The sequence below is a fragment of the Oncorhynchus mykiss genome, chromosome 1 (genome assembly GCF_057628025.1).
Source record: "Oncorhynchus mykiss isolate SJ-2025 chromosome 1, ASM5762802v1, whole genome shotgun sequence".
In the NCBI taxonomy this organism is placed as follows: domain Eukaryota; kingdom Metazoa; phylum Chordata; class Actinopteri; order Salmoniformes; family Salmonidae; genus Oncorhynchus; species Oncorhynchus mykiss.
In genome coordinates this window covers 13830109-13853133 of record NC_143022.1, presented here as the reverse complement: position 1 = coordinate 13853133, position 23025 = coordinate 13830109, and the positions used below count along the sequence as shown (strand labels likewise).

Here is a 23025-nt window from a genome sequence, read left to right as displayed (position 1 = left end):
GTACCACATTCATCTGTACAAACAGTAGTATGCAAGTATAAACACCATGGGACCACGCAGCCGTCATACTGCTCAGGAAGGAGACGCGTTCTGTCTCCTAAAGATGAATGGACTTTGGTGAGAAAAGTGCAAATCAATCCCAGAGCAACAGCAAAGGACCTTGTGAAGATGCTGGCGGAAACAGGTACAAAAGTATCTATATCCACAGTGAAACAAGTCCTATATCGACACACCCTGAAAGGCCGCTCAGTAAGGAAGAAGCCACTGCTCCAAAACAGCCATAAAAAAGCCAGAATACGGTTTGCAACTGCACATGGGGACAAATATCATACTTTTTGGAGAAATGTTCTCTGGTCTGATGAAACAAAAATAGAACTGTTTGGCCATAATGACCATCGTTTGGAGGAAAAAGGGGGATGTTTGCAAGCCGAAGAACACCATCCCAACCGTGAAGCACGGGGGTGGCAGCATCATGTTGTGGTGGTGCTTTGCTACAGGAGGGACTGGGCACTTCCAAAATAGAAGGCATGATGAGGAATGGAAATTTAGTGGATATATTGAAGCAGCATCTCAAGACATCAGTCCTGAAGTTAAAGCTTGGTGGACAATGGATAATGACCTCAAGCATACTTCCAAAGTTGTGGGAAAATGGCTTAAGGATAACAAAGTCAAGGTATTGGAGTGGCCATCACAAAGCCCTTTGTTGGCTTTGTGCAAGCAAGGAGGCCTACAAACCTGTTACACCAGCTCTGAGCAGGAGGAATGGGCCAAAATTCACCCAACTTATTGTGGGAAGCTTGTGGAAGGCTACCTGACATGTTTGACCCAAGTTAAACTATTTAAAGGCAATGCTACCAAATACTAATTGAGTGTATGTAAACTTCAGACCCACTGGGAATGTGATGAAAGAAATAAAAGATGAAATAAATCACTCTACTACTATTCTGACATTTCACATTCTTATAATAAAGTGGTGATCCTAACTGACCTAAGATAGAGAATTTTTACTAGGATAAAATGTCAGGAATTGTGAAAAACTGAGTTTAAATGTATTTGGCTAACACAGAACCCAATCTTGCATACATTTATTTTGTTCCCCCACACCAAACGAGAACACGAAACGCAGGTTAAAATATCAAAACAAACTCTGAACCAATTCTATTAATTTGGGGACAGGTCGAAAAGCATTAAACATTTATGGCAATTTAGCTAGTTAGCTTGCACTTCCTAGCTAATTTGTCCATTTTTGCTAGCTTGCTGTAGCTAATTTATCCTGGGATATAAACATTGAGTTGTTATTTTACCTGAAATGCACAAGGTCCTCTAATCCACACATAAAACGGTCAACCGAATCGTTTCTAGTCATCTCTCTTCCTTCCAGGCCTTTTCTTCTCTTGACTTTATATTGCGATTGGCAACTTTCATAAGAGAAATCTCAACATTCAATATGAAGTTGCTCATTGGTTGTTGGAAATAACATTAGTATTTTCCATGACAACATGTGGATCCTCAAAAACAGAATTATAATTATAACAAAGTCCAAAACAAATATGCAGCTGTTAGCTAGGCAAATTGGTGTATTGTGAGGCTTAAAATCGAAGCGAAGACATTTTGTGGTTGGAATTGCAGTATGTATTTAGTTGAGAATTTAGACATGTGCTAGCAATTATTGACAGACTGGTTTTCGTTTGAAGATTAAAATCAGGGATCCTTGGTTTGATCAAATCGGGATCCTTAGGACGTCTGCTAGGGGAGTAAAACGCTCTGAATTTACGAACGGACAATCAAATCAAAGTTTATTTGTCATGTTCGCAAAATACAACAGGTGTAGTAGACCTTATAGTGAAATGCTTACTTACAGATTCTAACCAATAGTGCAAAAAAGGTAGTAGGTGAACAATAGGTAAGTAAATAAATAAAACAACAGTAAAAAGACAGGCTATATAAAGTAGCGAGGCTATATACAGACACTGGTTAGTCGGGCCAATTGAGGTAGTATGTACATGAATGTATAGTTAAAGTGACTATGCATATATGATAAACAGAGAGCAGCAGCAGCGTAAAAGAGGGGTGGGGGGGGGGGGGGGGTTTGGGGGTAAAAACTGTTAAGAATCCTTTTTGTCTTAGACTTGGCACTCCAAAACCGCTTCACAGCGCTCTGAATTTACAAACGCGCTGAGCACGCTCTGGCACTCCAGAACCGCTTGACAGCGCTCTGAATTTACAAACGCGCTGAGCGCACTCTGGCACTCCAGATTTAATTTACGAACACAGGTTAGGAAGGTTAGGTTATGGTTAAGGTAGGAGTTAAGGTTTAGGGTAGGGATGTCCAAATGATTCCGGATAGCACTGAACGTTATGGAATCAGGACCAAATCCTTATCTCCTTGAGCTCATTTATGATAGAATGTTCATATTTGAAGAAAGACAAGTCTCTTTGGCAAATGACAGCAGTGCAAGCAAGAAGTGGAGTATTAGCTATAAACACTGGTACCCAGGCTAAACCACTTTTTCTCTTAATTTGAAAGGCATTTCTCATGGTTACAGTTGCTAAGCAAATCGGTTAAAAAACAATAATATGGGCTGAATACTTTTTGTTATTTTTATTGATTTATTTTACTGTAACATGAAAATAAAGTGTAAACTATTATTATACAAAATGGCATGCCTGTACTTTGTCTGGTTCAGTCTTCTGAGCTCTGGTGCTCCAAAACTGTAAATAAAAAGATGAAAGATTTTAATTTGAAATTCTATTTTGTAATGGAAAGTTACAGTAATATAAAAGTTAAATAAACTATTATTAATGATGTGAGGCTTAGGGATACACGTTTACTTACACAAATATTACAAAACTGAAGAGAAAGTCTCATACAATTACCTTCCGAAATGTTGACTTTATTTGATAGCAGGATATCTGCTTGAATTTCATCCATCGTCATGTAGAAAGTCTCAGGTTTGTGCTAAAAAAATTGTAGAGAAGCAAACAAAACAATTTTTAAAATAAAAGTAATTTGAATGCATTGTAATCTCCAAAATAGTGAAGACTCGGACCCAATGATTTATATACATATATACACCCTGCCACCATCTTGGCACGCCCCCACCGTTGTAAAAAAAAATATTTTGAAAGCTATAGAAATTGATTTATTACTGTCTACATTAGTTTTTGCCACATTTCTATTACAGATACCTTAGTGCATACCTCAATTATATTATGTGAGATCAATGTTAAAAAAAGAATGAAAACATCTATAAAAAAAAATCTTAAAGTATTATTTTTTATTACTAATGTTACTGTTCCCACTACAACAACACTTAAATACATGTAGTTTTGTCCTTGAAACATTTCATTGAAATACTATAGAATTCCATTCATTCCTATGGATGACTGTGCCTTCACTGGAATGTGCCAATATGGCCGACCCGTGGTTTCAAAGCCTCTCAATAGCCAATACATAGCATCAACAGTCCATGGTTTATACACATCATTGCTCAGACCAGTTTGCCACTCTAGCCAGTGCCATTTAGTCTGGCTAACACCTAACTCAAAGTACTCCTGACTTCTGAGTCTAGAAAGGCTATTTTGATGTTGTTGAGACTCGGCACAATGCGTCGATAATGCATGGGATGTGCTTTTTTACTGATTGGTTCTGCTCTGTGTCTTTCTCACTCAAACCAACAAGGACGGCCACACACAGCCTCAGAGTGCCACCCCCTTTCAATTCAACTGTTGGATTTTCAAATACAAAAAACGTGAGTCCTAATGTGAGTCCTAATGTCAACCCCCCAGGAAAGAAAAAACATTTGAGAGAATCAATCAAAACTCAGCAGAAATAAGGACAACTCTGAGCGAACACTGCATTTAAAACGGCCTTCTGTCCAGACCAGCATGTCACAGCCCTCCCTCTGCTGTGGATCACGTGAGTCGTGTCAGTATGGAAGCATTCACTTATGACAGGTCTGTTCGAGACAGAGGCATAACTTTCAACAGAATGGATGTCCCTGGGTCTGCTGTGTGTCAGGTGTGCACCCACTGGGCAAAACTGGTTGAATCAGCATTATTTCCACATTTAAACCCCCCAAAAATCGAAGTGATGACATTGGATCAACGTGGGAAACTGATTGGATTTGCAAAAAGTCATCAACATAAGAGCCTTGTCTTTTTTTCACCAAACTTCTAACCTTAATCCAATGACATTGTGACATTTTTTGTTGATTTCATGTTGAATTCCCGTTAGTTGACAACCAATTAAATGTAAATCAAAACTAGACAGGTAAACCATGTGTAACCACACCAGCCCAGGACTTCCACATCCGGCTTCTTTACCTGCGAGATCGTCTGAGACCAGCCACCCGGACAGCTGATGAAACTGTGGGTTTCCGTCTCAGGGAAGCTCATTTGCGTGCTCGTCGTCCTCACCAGGGTCTTGACCTGACTGCAGTTAGGCGTCGTAAACTAATTCAGTGGGACAATACTCGTTCAATGGCCAATGGCACGCTGGAGAAGAATGCTATTCACGGATGGGCCTATACAGCTGCCATGGGGAATTTCTAGTTCTACCTGGATTTTGTTGGAGAGGCTTCCATTAAAGAACACCCTCTGTGTTCTGTTAGACAGGTAACTATTTATCCACAATATAGCAAGGGGGTCTAAAGCCATAACACATGAAAAGTTTTTTTTCCCAGCAACAGACTATGATCGATAATGTCAAAAGCGGGCACGGAAGTCTGACAAAACAGCCCCCAAAATTGGTGATAAAAAGATTTCTCTCAGCCAATCATTTGTCATTGAGCATGTTTGGAATGCTCTGGATCAATATCTCAGCCAATATCAAGCAACTTCACACAGCCATTGAAGAGGAGTGGGACAACATTCCACAGGTCACAATCAACACCCTGATCAACTCTGTGAAGTAGATGTGTTGCGCTGCATGAAGCAAATGGTGGTCCCACCTGACTGGTTTTCTGATCCACGCCCCTACCTTTTTTTTAAAGGTATCTGTGACCAACAGATGCACATCTGTATTCCCACTCATGTGAAATCCATAGATTAGGGCCTAATGAATTTATTTCAATTGAATGGTGTCCTTATATGAACTGTAACTCAGTAAAATCTTTGAAATTGTAGCATGTTGTGTTTATATTTTGGTTCAGTGTAGATGCATACTCTTACATACAAAATAGATTTCAGCTCACCATGAAGGCTGCAAACAGATTGATACCCATGGTTCTGCGTACATGCTCCTCCACCACTGGGTATGTACGGACAAAATGCTAAAGACAAAGGCAGAGATAAGACTTGGCTTGAGTGATTACATTCTACACTGTACCGCTATACAGGTTGGTATCTACTCTGTACTAATATACAGGATAGTATACAGAATGTCTGTGTGAGAGATTTTGTCATCTTTGGAATCTACAAAATTAAAAACTATCACAACTGTGATAGATGTGCAAATGCATTCTAGATTAATGCATTTCTTTTCTACTGTGTGTGTGTGTGTGTGTGTGTGTGTCAGGGTTTGGGTCAATTCAGGAAGTAAACTGAAATTCCAATTCAATATTGAAAAAAAAGCTACTTTTTTCAATGATTTCTTAATAAACTCAAAAGTAAAATAGATTTATTTCAAAAGTCGTTCCATGTTTTATTCAAATCACTTCCTGAATTGACTGCCATCAATTCCCCAACTCTGGTGTGTACTTATTTGATTCGATTTGATTTACCTCCAGCGCCAGGCTGGCTTGTCTCTGGGCGTCAGCATGCTCCTGGTTTCCCATAGCATACATCAAGTGGTGCACCACTCTGAGAGGAAGCAGTTCCTGGGACAGCTCCTGACTCCCCTGAGCAAGCAACCTTCAGCACGTACAGTCAAAACGGTCAGCATTGGTATATGATGATCATGAACATTACTGTTACACATATCATAAAAATAAAATTTAACCAGGCAAGTCAGGTAAGAACAAATTCTTATTTACAATGACGGGCTACACCGGCCAAACACTAACGACGCTGGGCCAATTGTGCGCCGCCCTGTGGGACTCCCAATCACGGCCGGTTGTGATACAGCCTGGATTGTACTAATTGTACTGATCTGTATGTCATTACATTTAAAGTACTAAATATGGGCTGAGTGGCAATATAAAATAACAAGCAAATCGCTTCTAAGTTAACAAGTGAGTGACAAATAAATCAGATTAGCCGCTGATACTACTAATATACAGCATTTAACTTCAGTTTTCAGTTTCAGACAGTTTGTGGCAAATTCACAGACCATGTCAGAATGACATTTCTAAGGGATACCCATACATGAGGGTTCTGACTTCACCTTAAAGCTTTGGCTGCCGCAGCTTGTTGGACATACACTGGCAGGGATTCAGTCATCTTGGTCATTTCTGGGTCTGATGGAATGGACATCAACACATCAATAACAGTTCATGTGTTTTATTGAGACAAAAACTCTTTGCTGAAAGGGGATCTACATTGCTTCAGGCATGATGACTATGTTAAAAGACGTATGCAATATCACATCTTGTGTGTGAAAAAAATGGACTGTTAGAACTGTAGCAAGAAACGTCCTACAGGGTTGCTCTTAGTGGGTTGCAATGAGAACTACACAATGACTAGATGCACAATGACTTTGCCTCTCATTTACTGGGGAACCAATAAGGAGAAGATGTGAGACCTTCAAGAATCTTGTATGTCTGCATTCCCTCCGTAGCCGGTTTGAGCAGATCTACGAGACCTGTGAGCAGCGCCGGTCTGACCTCATACTGCCTGAGATCTGTGATCAGCTCGATAGCTGGGAGAGAGAGAGGGGGGAGATAGACAACACAATAATTACAATAATTACAAAATAGATTATAAAATAATACTGCATACTATAGGAATCAGATACTACAGCGTGAAGTACAAGCGGATGTTGAAGATGTCATTGGAAGAGATCTGTATTTGAAATACATGTAGAACAGGCTGTCTGGATAGCTGAGAGTTGACACGCACACCTAGCTATTACTTACCCTCATATTGCACCTCCAAATGCAGGGACCTCAACAAATTCAACAGAGGTCCCACGATGCTGGGGTGGGCTTCCTTCACTATGTCCTGTTAGGGGTCAGAATTATATCCAATCATTTACCTTCATAAATACACTCAAGCCACAGCAGTCAGGTGTGTATGACAAGGTCACACAGCTGGATTTTCAACTGTTATGTCCCATGGTAGTTGAACCCATGTGTGTTTGTGTGTGTGTGTAAGCGCACTCGAATGCATGCCTGTGTGGCAGCAAGCGTGTGTGACTGCCTGTGTGTATGTGTGTTGTTATACTTGTACTATGCGGAGGGTCTGCAAGACCAGTTGCTGGGCCTTGGGCGAGATACAGGTCAGCAGGGCAATCAGACCTCTGTACACCTGGTTCTGGTATTTAGGGTTTCCATGGGCCAGGGACTCCAACAGGGCCCGTGCTGTCTCTTGGGTCCCCTCTGTCTTGGACTTGGCCAGACACTCTGCAATGGCTCTCACACCTGCAAGCCACGTGGACAGGAAACAGTGGACACAGTGATATGGTCTGAGAACCAATCAAGCAACATTAACCAATCAACAACACACACCCTTCGCTCCTCTAGGTCCTTCTCCCTTCAGCAGCCCCGCAGCTGACTAAAAATTAGGTGTGACAGGACTTTGTTGCACGGCTCCATGGCTATTGAACGCACTTCCAGACACTATTAGGGCTGCAGAATCTCTGTCCTCCTGTAGCCCTTTCCTGCAGTCAAATGACTATTGGACTTATGGGTGGAATGTTATTCATATTTCTCAATATTTCATCATTAATAAACATCACTTTTTTAACATCCAAAAATCTGCTGTTTCTATGTCAAACAGTTTTGTTATATTTCAGTCTTCTGTGATGTATATAAAGTGTAATATTGAGGTGCAAACTCAAAATGGTATACATTTAAACTCTGTGGTACAGCTGTCTTATTTTTTTGTTGTTGCCCATAACCATGTGTGAGGTGTATACTTTGGTTTCAAAGTAGATTTGTTTAAAACTACCCTGATTTAGCCCAATGCAGTAAAAGGTTATTAAGGCACAGATCAAGACCGTGCTGTTCAGAAACGCTTTCAAGGACCTCTGCTAATTCGATTCTCATGTCCTCCGGATCTGGCGACACCTATATATAGCTTTGATGGATGTCTATGTTCTAAGTTCTGTGTTTTGGATTTTTTTTTATTATTATTTGTTTGTATTGTTTTTGCACCGTGAGTCTGAGAAAAGCGCTTTACAAATGTAATGAATTATTATTATTTTTTGCCAATCAGTCTTTAATCATAGACTGAAAAACTCAACACATCTTGGAGCAATAACAGCGAATCATTTCTCTCTACATAGATAATTTCAATTTGAACTGTAAAAATTTAGAAATCCAACCGCATACTAAAAACACGGTATGTAATCATAGAAATAGTTTGGTGAGTTGTTTACCATAGCTTTCGCAGATTAGCTCTTTGTACTTGCGTCCAGCGTTGGAGACTATCTGAAGCAGCCGAATGGCCTCTGCCTTGTCCTCCTCCTTGGTCTGTTTCTGACCTAAGATCTCCAGGAGGGTTAGGACCCCTCCAACCTCCAGGAACTCTATGAGATAACGATGACTGTGGAAAGATCAAGGGTATGTGACTAAACCTTATGGTGCAAGAGATTAATGTGTTAGCTATACAAATTCAGACAATGTTTTTCCACTCACTTGCTAGCTGCAGAGAGGAACACTCCAACTGCTTTCAGTTGAAGACCTAAGCATGTTCCGAACATGTAGCTGAATGCGCCTGAGTAAATGAAAATGACGAAATACACCACATTTGTTTTGCATCGCCTTCTCCAAACATGCTGCCTTTGTATGTGGATATGAATGACGCCATAGCACTGGACTGGTTATCTAACCACATTAAATGCATTATGCAAGGATACGTCAGCCTCATCCAGGCGGTGAGCCGAGCCAGAAAGAGACTGGCAACCTGTGCGAATTCCAGTTCTAACTCAGGGCAAGTCTTTCCAGTGTTTTGAGTCACAAAAACGGTCAGCATGCGGCTGCGCACCGTCTTGTTGCCATGATCCCACTCTTGAAGGAAACTCAGAACTTTACTGATAGCTGCTTGTTCCTTACTTGTGGACATTACTGCTTTTGACACTGTCAAACAGAGAGTACAAAGCAGAGCTTTAATGTGGAAAAAGTAGCTAGCTAGTTAGCTGGATGACCTAACTAGCCTTTTAATAACAATACCTAACTATTCTAGCTACTGTACAGTAGCTAGCTAAAAGCCTGCTTTTAGACGTTTGAACCAAATGCATAACTAGCAAGGCATGTTATCGAGTGAGTCGCACATAAGTACGCCTACATTGAAACGTGAATTGCTTTGTTGAAAATAATCGATTACCTGCTGTTAGTATACTGCCAAAACGACAAGCTGGAAATCACAGCTGTCTCGAGTTGTGTGTTGCTTAGCAGCGTTGCCTCCTCCCACCTGGTATAGTGCGCCATAGAACTAGAAAAAGTCCGCCTTTTTGGGAAGGGAATTGGTCAACTGTGGTTTGCTAGTACTGTCAGAAGATGTCCTGTAAAACAATGAATTTGAATATTATCTGCACTGTATGTTTGTTAGCTAAGTAGCCAGACAGTTTTAGACGAATGATTCCAAACATTTTTATAATTAACTGCCAACATTCCATTCCAACAATGCATTCATTCCACAGCCACTGAGGTTTTAACTAGATGGTATACAGTTTTTGTCAGATTTGACTTTTTGTAAAAGGTTAGGAAAGGTTACTTAGTAGGTTAGAAGAACTAACATAACAGGTTAGGAAAATTAGGTTAAGGTTGGGAAAAAGGTTAGCTAAAATGTTTACTTTTGGCATTAATTTGACAAAAGCTATATGTTTTCTAGCCATGACCATACACTGACTGAAATCAGCTGATGTTTTATTTGTTTTTATTTGAACCTTTATTTAACTAGGCAAGTCAGTTAAGAACAAATTCTTATTTACAATAACGGCCTAGAAGCTATTTAGGGGCCTCTTGGACCTAGGCTTGGCGCTCCGGTACCGCTATGACTAGGGTGGCTGGAGTCTTTGACAGTTTTTAGGGCCTTCCTCTGACACCACCTGGTATAGAGGTCCTGGATGGCAGGAAGCTTGGCCACGGTGATGTACTGGGCCGTACCCACTAACCACTGTAGTGCCTTGCGGTCGGAGGCCGAGCAGTTGCCATACCAGGCGGTGATTCAACCCGTCAGGATGCTCTCGATGGTGCAGACATAGTCTATTAACTATACAATTATCTGCTACACATTAACTCACATTAACTCAGCACCAAAATGAAAAGTTATACAGAGGGATCTGCTGGCAGAAAACATGTTTTATTAACAAAAGATAAACAAATACGTTTGCTTTAAATATCTTATTTTGTTGTAGTTTTACAGATAATATCCTACAGTTCTACATATTTTGTGAGGAGGTGGGGAGAAATGTTTACAGTTTTATGAGCTAATTTCCTGCAATTGACTTGTGCCATGTTAATATGATAGCTGAGTTAGAGTGACTATCAAAATCAATGGTGGCCTCCTTGAGTGTTAGGGCCTCTGTGGCATGTGCCCTGCATCCCCAGTCACTAATTTGGCCATGAATACTACACATTTAGATAGCTGGCTAGACTAACTAGTCTAATTTACCAATCTCAAAAAATCTACCAGCATGAGCTAATTGAGTAGCTGTCAGTAGCTAGGTTTCCATCCAATTGAAACATATGTGCATTTTCCCACCAGTGGTATTTCCACCAAATGGACTTGTTGCAGATAAAAATCAGTGCGTGATGAACTAGTGCACACTAAATATACTTTTTAGCTTACATTTTGTATAGAATAAAACAGTTTCCACTGTATGTCTGTTTGTTCATCCAGAACTAGGTTAAATCAGTGTCTGACAAACCAGCCTTAAATAGTATTTAAAAAACATAACCTCATTTTAGAGTAGACAATTGGATGCTTGTTTATTATTATCCTTCTAACTTATTGATCATTTTGTTGTTATTTGTACCCTTTTGTGATCTGTACCCTTTCGGCCAAGATCATGCGATCCTGAAGGACTGTTTAGTTGGTTAACTGGTACTGGGGGACTGATTTATCACTGCTTTTGGGGAACTATAGAGCTCGCCAGCTTGCAGTCCTAAAAAACGGAAATGAGTTTCCTCTGGTTCGTTCAGCCATTCCTTTGGGGAAAATTAATGGGGAAAGAATAGGGTTTGGGGATAAATGCTGAAAATAAGGTCTGAGGTTAACACAGTCTTAGCAGATCTTATACATTTTGTTCTATGAGATAATATCAGTCAGTTAACATGACCTTGATGAATTAGGAAGCCTTTTTTTAAATGACATAAATGCTTAATAAATCACAAAAAGTGACGTCAGCTGATGAAGATTATTTCATAGACCAACCAAGGCGGAGTTAGTGCCTACAAAAAGACACCATTACTATTTCTCGCTATTTGACTAACTGACTGTACTCTAATGCCTCCATTCAGGGTTACAGAATGGGGCCATGAGGCTGGTGGGGGGGTAAGCTGTCCTCTGAGGGCTGTGTGGAGTTCTACTATAATGGACAGTGGGGGACCGTGTGTGACGACAACTCGGACATTATTGAGGCACAGGTGGTGTGTTGCCATCTCAACTAACCTGGTGCTCTTACTTCCGTGGTGGCTGGAATATACGGACAAGTTAGGTTGGATCTGTATAACCTCTCTTGTATCCACTCATCGCAGTTTTGATTCAATGAAGGCTTGATCTGTGTCCGTTGCATAGGTACAGAATATCACACCTTCCCTGTTTGTTTTTATTGACCCATGACCCATCTGTAATCTGGACACAGGCTGGACACAGGCTCTAAACTGTGATGGGACAGGGCAAGACCTGTCCCACGGTCTCTTCAAAGGCTGGGGGGGGGGGGGGGTCACTGACTGCCAACAGACTGAGGATGCTGGTGTGGTGTGTGAGAGAGGTAAGACTGACCAATGACCACAAAGACTCATCCACAAAGACCTAAAGACCAGACACAGTATCATTGAAATGCACTTAATGAAAATTGAAACAGCAGAAATGTTTGGTCCATGACTCGTTTTGGGATGCTAGTATAGACGACTGTTACAGTACATGCTCAAGGAGGTGCTCAGTTTACAACAGTGGAGGCTGCTGAGGGGAGGACGGCTCGTAATAATGGCTGGAATGGAGTGAGTGAATGGAGTGGTATCAAACACATTAAAACCATGTTTGATACCATTCCATTCTGGTCACTATTATGAGCTGTCCTCCCCTAAGCAGCCTCAACCAGTTTACAATGAATCGTTATTTTAGATTGGAAGAAAATGTATGATCAATTTCTGATATTTTGTTTATATACTGTTTGTGCTTTTCAAAATATGATGTGCTTGACCAATATTTTTTTATTTGATCTGAATCTGCTCAGAATATCAGCCGTGTCTACAACCTGGACCACAACACAGGCCTTGGTAACCACATGGGGGGGTTGTTTGAAAGTGGACGCGACTGTGACTTTGACATCATGGTGCGGGTCGGGTCGCAAACAGCACTGTGGAAAACATCTGTGTTCACAAGCTGATCGTCACACTCGATCCAGAGGCGTCCATCTTGAACTTCATTAACTTCAACCTAGACGTTAGACTCAACTGCCGCCCTCGTTTCACCAACTTCCTAAGGTAAGGTGAGACCAACATGCTTTACTTTACAAACGTTAGCATAGTTAGCCTGCTATTACATCCACCCTTTCTTCGTCAAAGCCGTGTCATGGCAGAGAATCCATGTATCTTGTGTCTCCTTCTTCCCCAGGTATCTTTGTACACAAGGCAAATCAACATCACCTCGTCCTCTGCCCAGTGCATCCACAAGATGGTGTCCGACTGGAGTCTGACGCAGCTCCAGGAGGCGGCAGGGAGGCTCTTCACCTGACTGCTCCCAGAGGATTCCTCCTTCCAGACCTCTGTACGAGCACTCCGTCTGTACAGGCGACCCAGTTCTGCAGGAAACCTATCTGCGCTACCTTGCCGGGAGCTGTAAGTCGCTGAGCCATTCCCCAGCCTGGATTGGTCTTGGCCTGGGCACAGTAAAGGCCCTTCTGGCCCGTTCATACGTGGTAATGCCAGAGGAGGCCTTCTTGCTAAAAGGTTTGGAGGACTGGGTGTTGGATCAGGGTAACTCATCCACCCACGAAGCCCAGGTGGCCCTTTTGGAATGCATCCCTTTTCCCATGATCGCTGCTGAAAATGTTGTCAACTTCAAAGCTAAGTCTAAACTGTACATGGACCAACTAGAGTTGTATGATGCCGGCATGTTGCAGGCTGTTCAGTTCAATGCGCTGCCCTTCCGGATGCTGCTTGGGAACCTCCTCCATAAAACAGTGGAATACACACCCAGGATCTACACTGGCAAGCCATGACTCAGTGCCTCCTTCAACACCCCTGTGCACAACAGTGCTTATTTTGCCCTGTTTAAAAAGCTAAACTGGCATACCAGCGTGTATATCCACAACCATGAATGCTCAAACAACTATTTCCACTGTGCAACGCTGCCAATGGTCTCACAAACTGCCCAGAATAACAGGGAGCTTCCCAGGATGGCATCTGTTACCTCCACAAGGTTGTCCTGATGTGTGAAGGGGAGTATAGATTCCATGTCCAGGATTTCACTGTTGGCTGAGTCTAAATCCCAGTCAACAGTAGTGTGGTCCAGGCCTACCCGTGCTACTCAGACCAGTTCTCTTACCGCGTGGTGGTTCAGTCGGAGTACACCTCTGAGATCAAGCAGAATGAACAGGAAGTAGAGGATGAGAAAATAGAGTGGACAGGTTAAAAAAATTGTGTTGAATTCCTCTGTATTCAAGTATAAGAAAGCAATTCACTTAAAATGTTAATTGTATGTAATCTTTGTTGTTAATCCATCCAATCATTTTCTGAATGTATCTTCCAGGAGACACAGTATCATTCCAATTTCTGTGTACTTTGGAAAATGTGGGGCATGTTCAGAACAATAATAAACTTGTTTTTAATAATGATATTTTTATATAGAGATATTTTTTTACCCCAGGCGAAGTTCGAGAGCCATGCGTCCTCCGAAACAACTTCTTAACACAGCGCGCATCCAACCAGGAAGCACCGTACACCTAGCGACCTGGTCTTCGCGCACTGCGCCCGGCCCACCACATGAGTTGCAAAGTGCGCGATGAGACGAGGATATCCCTTCCGGTCAAACCCTCCCTAACCCAGACGACGCTGGGTCAATTGTGCGCCGCCCCATGGGCCTCCCGGTCGCGGCCGGCTGCAACAGAGCCTGGGCTCAAACTCAGAGTCTGGTGGCACAGCTAGCACTGTAATAATGATTTGAAGGAAACAGTCAACATGTTTCTTCTGTACATGTATTCATGTCTTATATATGACAACATATTGTTGTGCCATATCATTTATCAATGATTTATCTGCACATCTATCACTCCAGTGTTTATTTGCTAAATTGTAATTATTTTGCCACTACGGCCTATTTATTACCATACCTCCCAATCTTACTTCATTTGCACACACTGTATATATACTTTTATATTGTGTTATTGACTACGTTCGTTTATTCCATGTGTAACTCTGTGTTGTTGTTTGTGTTGCACTGCTTTGCTTTATCTTGGCTAGGTCGCAGTTGTAAATACGAACTTGTTCTCAACTGGCTTACCTGGTTAAACAAAGGTGAACTAAATAAATACGTTTTTTTTTTTACGTGGGTAAATCATTTAGTTCCAAGTTCACCCCCTCCGCATCAGTAAGTGGCGACAAACTTATTACAGAAGGGGCTTTACTGGCGAAGAAGAATTACTTCCGGTTTCCGCTGAACGCAAGCTTGTTGATTATAGCTTGTTGTTAGCCGGTTAGCTAGCTAGCCAATTTTTATACTTTCACAGAATATTTGCTTTAAAAGGACAAAAACAGACGCGTGGATTCACCAAAAAGGTAAACGTTACGTTGAAAATGAACTATTTCATAACTAGCTATGTCCCTGCTGAGCTTTAGCGCGGCAACGTTTGCCAAAGCCGGCTAGCTGAACATATTTGCTTGAAAGCTAACGTTAACTAGTCAACGTGAGCGACGCATTAATTAACTAGCTAAATTATCGACACAAAATTCAGGTGTCCTCTTTGAATACACTTAATACATATGTTAACTTAATTATTAATCCATAAATTATAGACTGCTAACGTTGGTTTCCTGCAAAGACCGAGTAGTAGCCTCTGCAAAGAGATTAGCTAACTACATTGCTTGCTAGCTCCGCTTGCCATGTCTAGCCAATAACGTTTGGTAACGTGATAGTAACTTGATAGTTAGGTGAGCTATCAGGTGATGACATATACATTTGACACACAATGACAGAATACAAATACAGAGTAACTATTCTTTACAGCACACGTCATCATGGCAGCTGGTGCCGATGTGAGAGATATTCTGGAGTTGGCCGGAGGGGACAATGATGGGCCGATCAGTAAGAAGGATTTCATCAACTCCGAGAAGGTAAGAATGATGTCCTCTGGTCACAACCTGCCGAGGACCTGTCTTTTGATGGTGTGTGAGAGTGGCTTGTGTGGAACAACTTACTGTGTCCCAACTGTCCAATGTTGAGTTTCATTAGCACAAGCCTATCAACTGACAGTCTATCGTTTACATCTAAATTGCACAGTTGACAATCTGCACTCAACCTTAATCCCCCCATTACAGAAAAAGGCCAAGAAAACAACTGAAACGTTGACCTTCAAGAGACCAGAGGGGATGCACAGAGAGGTGTACGCCTTGCTCTACTCAGACAAGAAGTAGGAACCCTGTTTGACCCAAACTCCCTCTGTCTGTCTGCCCTGCCTCTTGGGCTGAACATACTCCATTTTTTTACTTTTGAGTTGTTAGATACTTCTGCGCTGTTGGAGCTAGGAATACAAGCATTTCGTTACATCCGCAATAACATCTACTAAATATGTGTGTGTGACCAATAAAATTACTGAATTAGTATTCTGACCACCACCTGTCTCTCAGCAGAGATGCTCCCCCCCTGCTGCCCAGTGACACTACTCAGGGCTACCGGACAGTGAAGGCCAAGTTGGGCTGTAAGCGGGTGCGACCCTGGAAATGGATGCCCTTCACCAACCCAGCCCGACGAGACGGAGCCGTCTTCCACCACTGGAGACGCATGGCAGAGGAAGGCAAGGACTACCCCTTCGCCCGCTTCAATAAGGTAAGGAGAGGGGTTTCTCTCTGCTGTCTCTCATAGCTTTTATCTCTTTATTGTTCACTTCATCACTGTCAGTCTCACACATCTCTCCATCTCCCTCGCTCTCCATCTCTCCATCTCTACCTCCCTCACTCCATACCCCTTCCCTCTCTCCATCTCTCTCCCTCCCTGTGACCACTCGTCTCCCTCTCTTTCAATTCAAAGGGGCTTTATTGCCAAAGCAAATGCAAAAATCTCTCTCCGTCTCCTCCTCCCTAGGCAGTGCAGGTGCCAGTGTACTCGGAGCAGGAGTACCAGATGTATCTCCATGATGACGGCTGGACCAAGGCGGAGACGGACCACCTGTTTGACCTGTGCAAGCGCTTTGACCTGCGCTTCATCGTCGTCCACGACCGCTACGACCATCAGCAATACAGAGTTAGGAGGCTATCTATGACTGACATTACACACACACACATTTTAAATACAGAATTTGAATCCACAAATCACAATACAGAAAAGAAGGATTCAAGTATTTCAAAACATTTAGAATATTTGAATGTGTTGCATCGTGAAATATGTCTTCCCATGATAATTGTACCTGCCGGTAACATTTCGGTATTTTTACTTTCAGAAACGTTCAACGGAGGACCTGAAGGAACGTTACTACAACATTTGCGGTAAGCTGACCAAGGTCCGCGCTGCAACAGGGACAGAGCCCAAGATGTACGTATTTGACGCGGGTCACGAGAGGCGCAGGAAAGAGCAGCTGGAGAGATTATTCAACCGCACGCCTGATCAGGTTAGCAGCACTTCCCCAAAGACAATTCCACTGTTAGTGTTGAAGGTTGAAATGGTAGTCCAAGATAATAGTTGTCTTAATCCCTCGCTCATGTTGCACTTCCCCGTTTTGCCCTGAAGGTGGCAGAAGAGGAGTATCTGATGCAGGAGCTGAGGAAGATGGAGAGCAGGAAGAAGGATCGTGAGAAGAAGGCCCAGGACCTGCAGAAGCTCATCACAGCAGCAGACACCAACACAGAGATGAGACGTGCCGAGCGCAAGGCCACCAAGAAGAAGCTCCCGCTGAAACGAGAGATGGAGAAACCGGTATACAAACACTCCCATTCGCCCAATCGCTTAATAAGCAACCTGATGCCACCCTGCTTGTTTGTCTTGTCTCTGTGCTCACCTCTCTACTGTCTCCCTGTCTGTCCACAACAGACTGTTCCTGAGACGGCAGGCATCAAATTCCCTGACTTCAAATCAGCTGGAGTCACGCTGCGCAGCCAGAGGGTAAGCATGGCCATGCACTAAAATGATCAGTCACACATGATCTGTATAGGAATAGTATATTGATTTGCTTAGATAGTTCCCCCTCCAAATATCACAATAGGACCTTCGCTTCCCTCTCAAAGACCAATATAAAGCATTTTCATTGAAACACCATAGAGAACTCTCATTAAAACACCATAAAGAACTCTCATTAAAACACCATAAAGAACTCCTATTAAAACACCATAAAGAACTCTCATTAAAACAACATAAAGAACTCCCATTAAAACAACATAAAGAACTCTCATTAAAATACCATAAAGAACTCTCATTGGAACACCATAAAGAACTCCCATTAAAACACCATAAAGAACTCCCATTAAAACACCATAAAGAACTCCCATTAAAACACCATAAAGAACTCCCATTAAAACACCATAAAGAACTCCCATTAAAACACCATAAAGAACTCCCATTAAAACACCATAAAGAACTCCCATTAAAACACCATAAAGAACTCCCATTAAAACACCATAAAGAACTCCCATTAAAACACCATAAAGAACTCCCATTAAAACACCATAAAGAACTCCCATTAAAACAACATAAAGAACTCTCATTAAAATACCATAAAGAACTCTCATTGGAACACCATAAAGAACTCTCATTGGAACACCATAAAGAACTAATTAAAACACCATAAAGAACTCTCATTAAAACACCATAAAGAACTCCCATTTGAATGACCATAAAGAACTCCCATTTGAAACACCATAAAGAACTCTCATTTGAAACACCGTAAAGAACTCTCATTTGAAACACCGTAAAGAACTCTCATTTGAAACACCGTAAAGAACTCTCATTTGAAACACCGTAAAGAACTCTCATTTGAAACTCCACTAACGCTCTATTTTAAAAGTATAATTTACTTGTCTAGAATGATATCATACTGCAGCATGTGATGTATGCTCATAGTGGATGGAGCATGTTAGACCTGGCTCTGTCCCAAATGGCACCCTATTCCCCGTATAGTGCGCTACTAAAAAGTAATATCGCAATATTATTTTGGGATAATATAAATACGTTTTTGATTATTTTGATAGGTAGTGTTAGCTAGCATGAGTTGGCTGTACCTGCACCAAAACTTCATCCTGTAGTTTGTTCTCATCTTCTTTTTAAATAGTGAGCCAACATGTTTTCAGCACTTTTATTTCCATGAGTGCTAAACCCATTTTCTCATGCTCTTTCTTGTCTCTCTGCAGCAGACGTATAGAGAGCAATATGTTTGGAACCTCGAATCACAATAAAATCACGTTATCGAATCGCAATACATATCGTATCAGCACCTAAGTACCGTGATAATATCGTGTTGTGAAGTCCGTGGCAATTCCCAGCCCTAGTGAATAGGGGGCCATTTGGGACCTTTCCCTTGCTCTCATCAGCAAAACCATGATTTATGCCATTAGCGGCATGCTAATATCTGTAGGATGTAGCAGAGGGGGCTTATTCATCTCCCATGACTAATGGGGAGATGCTGCTCTCTATGTAAAATGCATTGTGGGTAAAGGAGTGGAGTGTAGTGCTCCACAGTTAATCTGTCAAATAAACTGGGGCAGATAAAAGCATTTTGATCAGCCACTCTGAAGTGCATTTCAGACGAATTAACCGCCAGAGGTGAAGATGTTTATCCCCATACACCCCAACATATTATTTTCTGTGTGTCTTACAGATGAAGCTGCCGAGCTCGGTAGGCCAGAAGAAGATCAAGGCCATTGACCAGATCCTGACAGAGAGGGAAGTGGGTGAGTTCAGTTAGGCATAATACCTACCATAATCTCCTCAGCATAAATGTTAAACAGCAAACCAAGGCACTGTCTGACTCACACAAACAACCAGACCTGGGTTCAAATATGTGTATTATTTGTTATTGAAATACTTATTTTCTGTGTGTATTAGAGTATTTAAAAAATATCATTTTTTAAAATGTAACTTTTTTTATTTAACTAGGCAAGTCAGTTTTAAGAACAAATTCTTACTTACAATGACGACCTTACTGGGGAACAGTGGGTTAACTGCCTTGTTCAGGGGCAGAATGACAGATTTTTACCTTTTCAACTCGGGATTTGGTCCAGCAACCTTTCGATTACTGGCCCAAACCTCTAACCACAAGGCTTGACGTTGGAGGCGGCTTATGGTAGAGAAATGCAACATTTAAATTCTCTGGCACAGCTCTGGTGGACATTCCTAAAGTCAGCATGCCAATTGCATACTCCCTCAACTAGTGGCCTTTTATAGTTTCCAGCGCAAGGTGCACCTGTGTAATGATAATGCTGTTTAATCAGATTCTTGAAAAAGAAAAATGCTCATTAACAGGGATATTAACACATTTGTGCATATAGAACATTTCTACAGTATTTTATTTATTTTATGAAACGTGGGACCAACACTTTACATGTTGCATTTAGATTTTAGTTCAGTGTAACATTTAAACCCAGGTCTGGTAATAACATCTACCATTCCAATATAAATATCTCCCTCTCTAACTTTAAGCACCAGCTGTCAGAGCAGCTCACAGATCACTGCACCTGTACATAGCCCATCTGTAAATAGGCCATCCAACTACCTCAGCCCCATACTGTTATTCATTTTTTTTGCTCTTTTGCACCCCAGTATCTCTACTTGCACATTCATCTTCTGCACATTTATCACTCCAGTGTTTAATTGCTTCATTGTAATTATTTTGACACTATGGCCTATTTATTGCCTTACCTCATCTTATCTCTTTTGCACACACTATATATAGACTTTTCTATTGTGTTATTGACTGCATGTTTGTTTATTCCATGTGTAACTCTCCGTTTTGGTGTTTGTGTCGCACTGCTTTGCTTTATCTTGGCCAGGTCACAATTGTAAATGAGAACTTGTTCTCAACTGGCCTACCTGGTTAAATAAAGGTGAAATAAAATCATAAAAAATAGAGTAAACACAGACCAAGGCACGCTGACTAGATAGTTGGACTTAAATATCCTTTGAGTTGATTTGTCCATGTAGGTCAAGTAAAACAAGGCAAACCGTTTGGTTACTGCCAATGCATTGTGGTTCTCGTACAATGGTTAGTGGGATATTTCCTATCTGTGTGTGTTTTATCTTTCCCTACGCTGCTCTCTCTGTGTAGACCTGAACCCCATGCCCACAGAGGAGATAGTCCAGATGTTCAACGAGCTGCGCAGTGACCTGGTGCTGGTCTATGAGCTGAAGCAGGCCCACGGTAACTGTGAGTACGAACAACAGATGCTACGCCACCGCTACGAGGCCCTGCTGAAGGCTGGAGGAGGAGGGGGGGTCCCCGTCGGGCCCCCAGGAGGAGGAGGACTAGAGGCCCCTGGGGGCCCCGAGGTCCCCGCCTGGCCCGGCCCAGACGACATCAAGGGCGAGGCCAAGGAGCAGATCATCGATGTGGTGGGAGCTCCGCTCACCCCCAACTCAGTAAGTCTCTCAGCCCACCCCGCTCACAAAAACCATTAGGCACCAAAGTAAGCATTTCACGGTAAGGTTGTATTCGGCAGGTGTATATGTGACAAATAAAATTTGATATGATTTGAAATGGAATTAAACCGACCGACACGTGAGGGACTACCTGAACCAGGGATGCAAACTGGTCACCTTTTTCTGCGAAATTTGCCATTTTGAATCCAAAATAGGTGACCTGTGTGATTCGTGTAGATCCAATGACAAACGTTTGGGAGGGGAGAGGGAGGGTTTGGATCACTACTGGTTGGATTCTACTTTATTTTACTCAGTGAATGTTATTCTTGCACACATGTAGCTTTGTTCTCTTGATCGATATCTATAGTGGCCACTATAATACAGCTAAAATAGAATGCCTGTTTGTTTCATTCTATTGCTACTTTAAGATGTTTTTTTCCCAAGTGGAATATTTAGATGCGTGTGGTCACAAGCGTTCTATTATAAAGGCCTTTATGGCCAACTGCAATATTAGTGTATTGTTTCTTTCTCAAGACTTGTCGTTTTCAGTAAAGTCTAGGCAACAAATAACATTGGATTGCTTTCTTTACATTTTTTAGCTGTGAGTTGGGTTCATATGAACCACTTTTTATTTTACACACTGAGACGGATCATGTAGATCATATTCTTTGTTGTTTAATTAGTTCCAACCTGCATTTCTCCATATCAGAGATGTTTTGCATGTTTGTGTCATCTTTTTGAGCCCTCACCAGTTTGCATCCCTGCTAAAGTTGTCCAGTAAAAAATGCCTATTTTCGTTGTCCGTTGCAACACGTTTTGATACTGTATCCTAATTAATACGACCCTGTTGTTTTAACCGGAGGTAGCTGAATACAACTTGTCCAAGAGAATACATTTAGAAAATGTTCCAATGTGCACAGTTCATAGTTTAGTGTGAAATGATGCAGGTTTATACATGTTCTGGACCAACGGCTGACAGCGTTTGGTGCATTTTTTGGTGTGTCTTTCCAGCGTAAACGCAGAGAATCCGCATCCAGCTCCTCGTCCATCAAGAAGGTGAAGAAGCCGTAACGTCAAGCCCTGGTGTTTTATGGGACTGTGGAGAAGAGGAGAGTGGATGAGGTCACAGCCGCCACCCTGGCCTCGGTTCAGCGGCCCACAGAACAGAATGCTGGAGATGGGGGGGTGGGGGGGGAGTCATCCACCCCTCTGACAAATAACAAACAACCCCCCATCACACACACCCATGAATATGACTGATACACAGGAATAATACCCCCCACCAACACATCCCCTTTACAGCCAATGGACCCCCCCAGCCTATCATGACAGCGACAACGACCGACATCCCATTTCATTACTCCTCTCCCTCCTTTGCCCAGGCTGAGATGAGGCCAGATAAACTGTAAATAGCCAGAGTGAGCTAATTGAGCCATGGGGAGAGGAACGTCTATTTGAGATTGGGGCAGGGGGGTGGGACCTCTGGCCACTGTCTTTTTGTTTCTCATCATGCTGTTTTGTTACCTGGGCTGTGTAGTTTTGTGTCTTACCTCTTAGTTGGCGGCTCGCCCTGTCATTGCGGTCAAAGTGACACTTCCTTACTCAGATGAGTCAAAAGACAGGCTCAGGTGGACTGTTGTCCTCACTGTCTGAAAAGAGAGGAAAGCAATCTGCTCCATTACCCATTCAATAAACATCTTTGTTTTTTCAAATGGTCTTGTGTGCTAATATCTCACGGCTAGCATAGTACCTGTATGTAACTCATGCTAGAATCAGTCTGACCCCTCTATATGAAAGGTAGGACTAGTGGGCAGTAATATTTAACATGTGGGGGTATATACTCCACATGCAACTCGTAATAAGACAAAGTCATTTGCCTATTCAAATGTTTGACTCCATAAAGATTATTAAAATAAGCAAGCGTTAGGCAATGAGTTGACACTGACACGTAAGAATTGGTCTGACAATTGTCAAGATCAA

General features: G+C 42.0%; 2 protein-coding genes and 1 long non-coding RNA gene across 7 annotated transcripts; 2 read left to right on the top strand and 1 right to left on the bottom strand.

Annotated features, from left to right (window-relative positions):
* Positions 1 to 2590: 2590 nt before the first annotated feature.
* armh1 (armadillo like helical domain containing 1) lies at positions 2591 to 14437 on the bottom strand. 4 transcript variants are annotated; one of them, XM_021621168.3, is made up of 14 exons: positions 14132 to 14437; positions 13681 to 13843; positions 9427 to 9604; positions 8960 to 9179; positions 8739 to 8807; positions 8480 to 8646; positions 7324 to 7520; positions 7017 to 7101; positions 6683 to 6799; positions 6326 to 6398; positions 5724 to 5853; positions 5196 to 5273; positions 2878 to 2959; positions 2591 to 2712 (listed from the first exon to the last, which is right to left on the bottom strand). In XM_021621168.3, exons 4-14 carry the CDS (start codon positions 9163 to 9165, stop codon positions 2684 to 2686), a joined length of 1233 nt encoding a protein of 410 aa, XP_021476843.1. In that variant the 5' UTR covers positions 9166 to 9179; positions 9427 to 9604; positions 13681 to 13843; positions 14132 to 14437; the 3' UTR covers positions 2591 to 2683. The 4 variants fall into 4 exon arrangements, with proteins under 4 accessions (XP_021476843.1, XP_021477004.2, XP_090038430.1 ...); XM_021621329.3 differs by lacking the exons at positions 8739 to 8807; positions 8960 to 9179 and having other exon boundaries at positions 14132 to 14418; XM_090182304.1 differs by lacking the exons at positions 13681 to 13843; positions 14132 to 14437 and having other exon boundaries at positions 9427 to 9727.
* LOC110535978 (uncharacterized) lies at positions 12503 to 14104 on the top strand. The gene is made up of 2 exons (XR_016482585.1): positions 12503 to 12752; positions 12883 to 14104. It is a non-coding gene; the product is annotated as an uncharacterized LOC110535978 (long non-coding RNA).
* A 440-nt stretch (positions 14438 to 14877) lies between the features above and the next one.
* On the top strand, positions 14878 to 22757 carry LOC110535719 (DNA methyltransferase 1-associated protein 1). Of its 2 annotated transcripts, none has more exons than XM_021621043.3 (11): positions 14878 to 15044; positions 15493 to 15599; positions 15804 to 15895; positions 16116 to 16311; positions 16567 to 16725; positions 16922 to 17089; positions 17209 to 17394; positions 17509 to 17580; positions 19289 to 19361; positions 20735 to 21045; positions 22057 to 22757. In XM_021621043.3, exons 2-11 carry the CDS (start codon positions 15504 to 15506, stop codon positions 22114 to 22116), a joined length of 1413 nt encoding a protein of 470 aa, XP_021476718.1. In that variant the 5' UTR covers positions 14878 to 15044; positions 15493 to 15503; the 3' UTR covers positions 22117 to 22757. The 2 variants fall into 2 exon arrangements, with proteins under 2 accessions (XP_021476718.1, XP_021476633.1); XM_021620958.3 differs by having other exon boundaries at positions 14880 to 15044; positions 16113 to 16311.
* Positions 22758 to 23025: the final 268 nt, after the last annotated feature.

Excerpts from the sequence above, each read along its gene's own strand:
- armh1 (XM_021621168.3), bottom strand. The coding sequence starts at position 9,165 with ATGTCCACAAGTAAGGAACAAGCAGCTATCAGTAAAGTTCTGAGTTTC. Across the intron at positions 2,960-5,195 it reads ATCTGTTTGCAGCCTTCATG|CACAAACCTGAGACTTTCTA; the intron begins GTGAGCTGAAAT and ends CAATTTTTTTAG. Across the intron at positions 2,713-2,877 it reads TAAAGTCAACATTTCGGAAG|TTTTGGAGCACCAGAGCTCA; the intron begins GTAATTGTATGA and ends TTTTATTTACAG.
- LOC110535719 (XM_021620958.3), top strand. The coding sequence starts at position 15,504 with ATGGCAGCTGGTGCCGATGTGAGAGATATTCTGGAGTTGGCCGGAGGG. Across the intron at positions 17,090-17,208 it reads TCAACCGCACGCCTGATCAG|GTGGCAGAAGAGGAGTATCT; the intron begins GTTAGCAGCACT and ends TTTGCCCTGAAG. Across the intron at positions 21,046-22,056 it reads CTCCGCTCACCCCCAACTCA|CGTAAACGCAGAGAATCCGC; the intron begins GTAAGTCTCTCA and ends GTGTCTTTCCAG.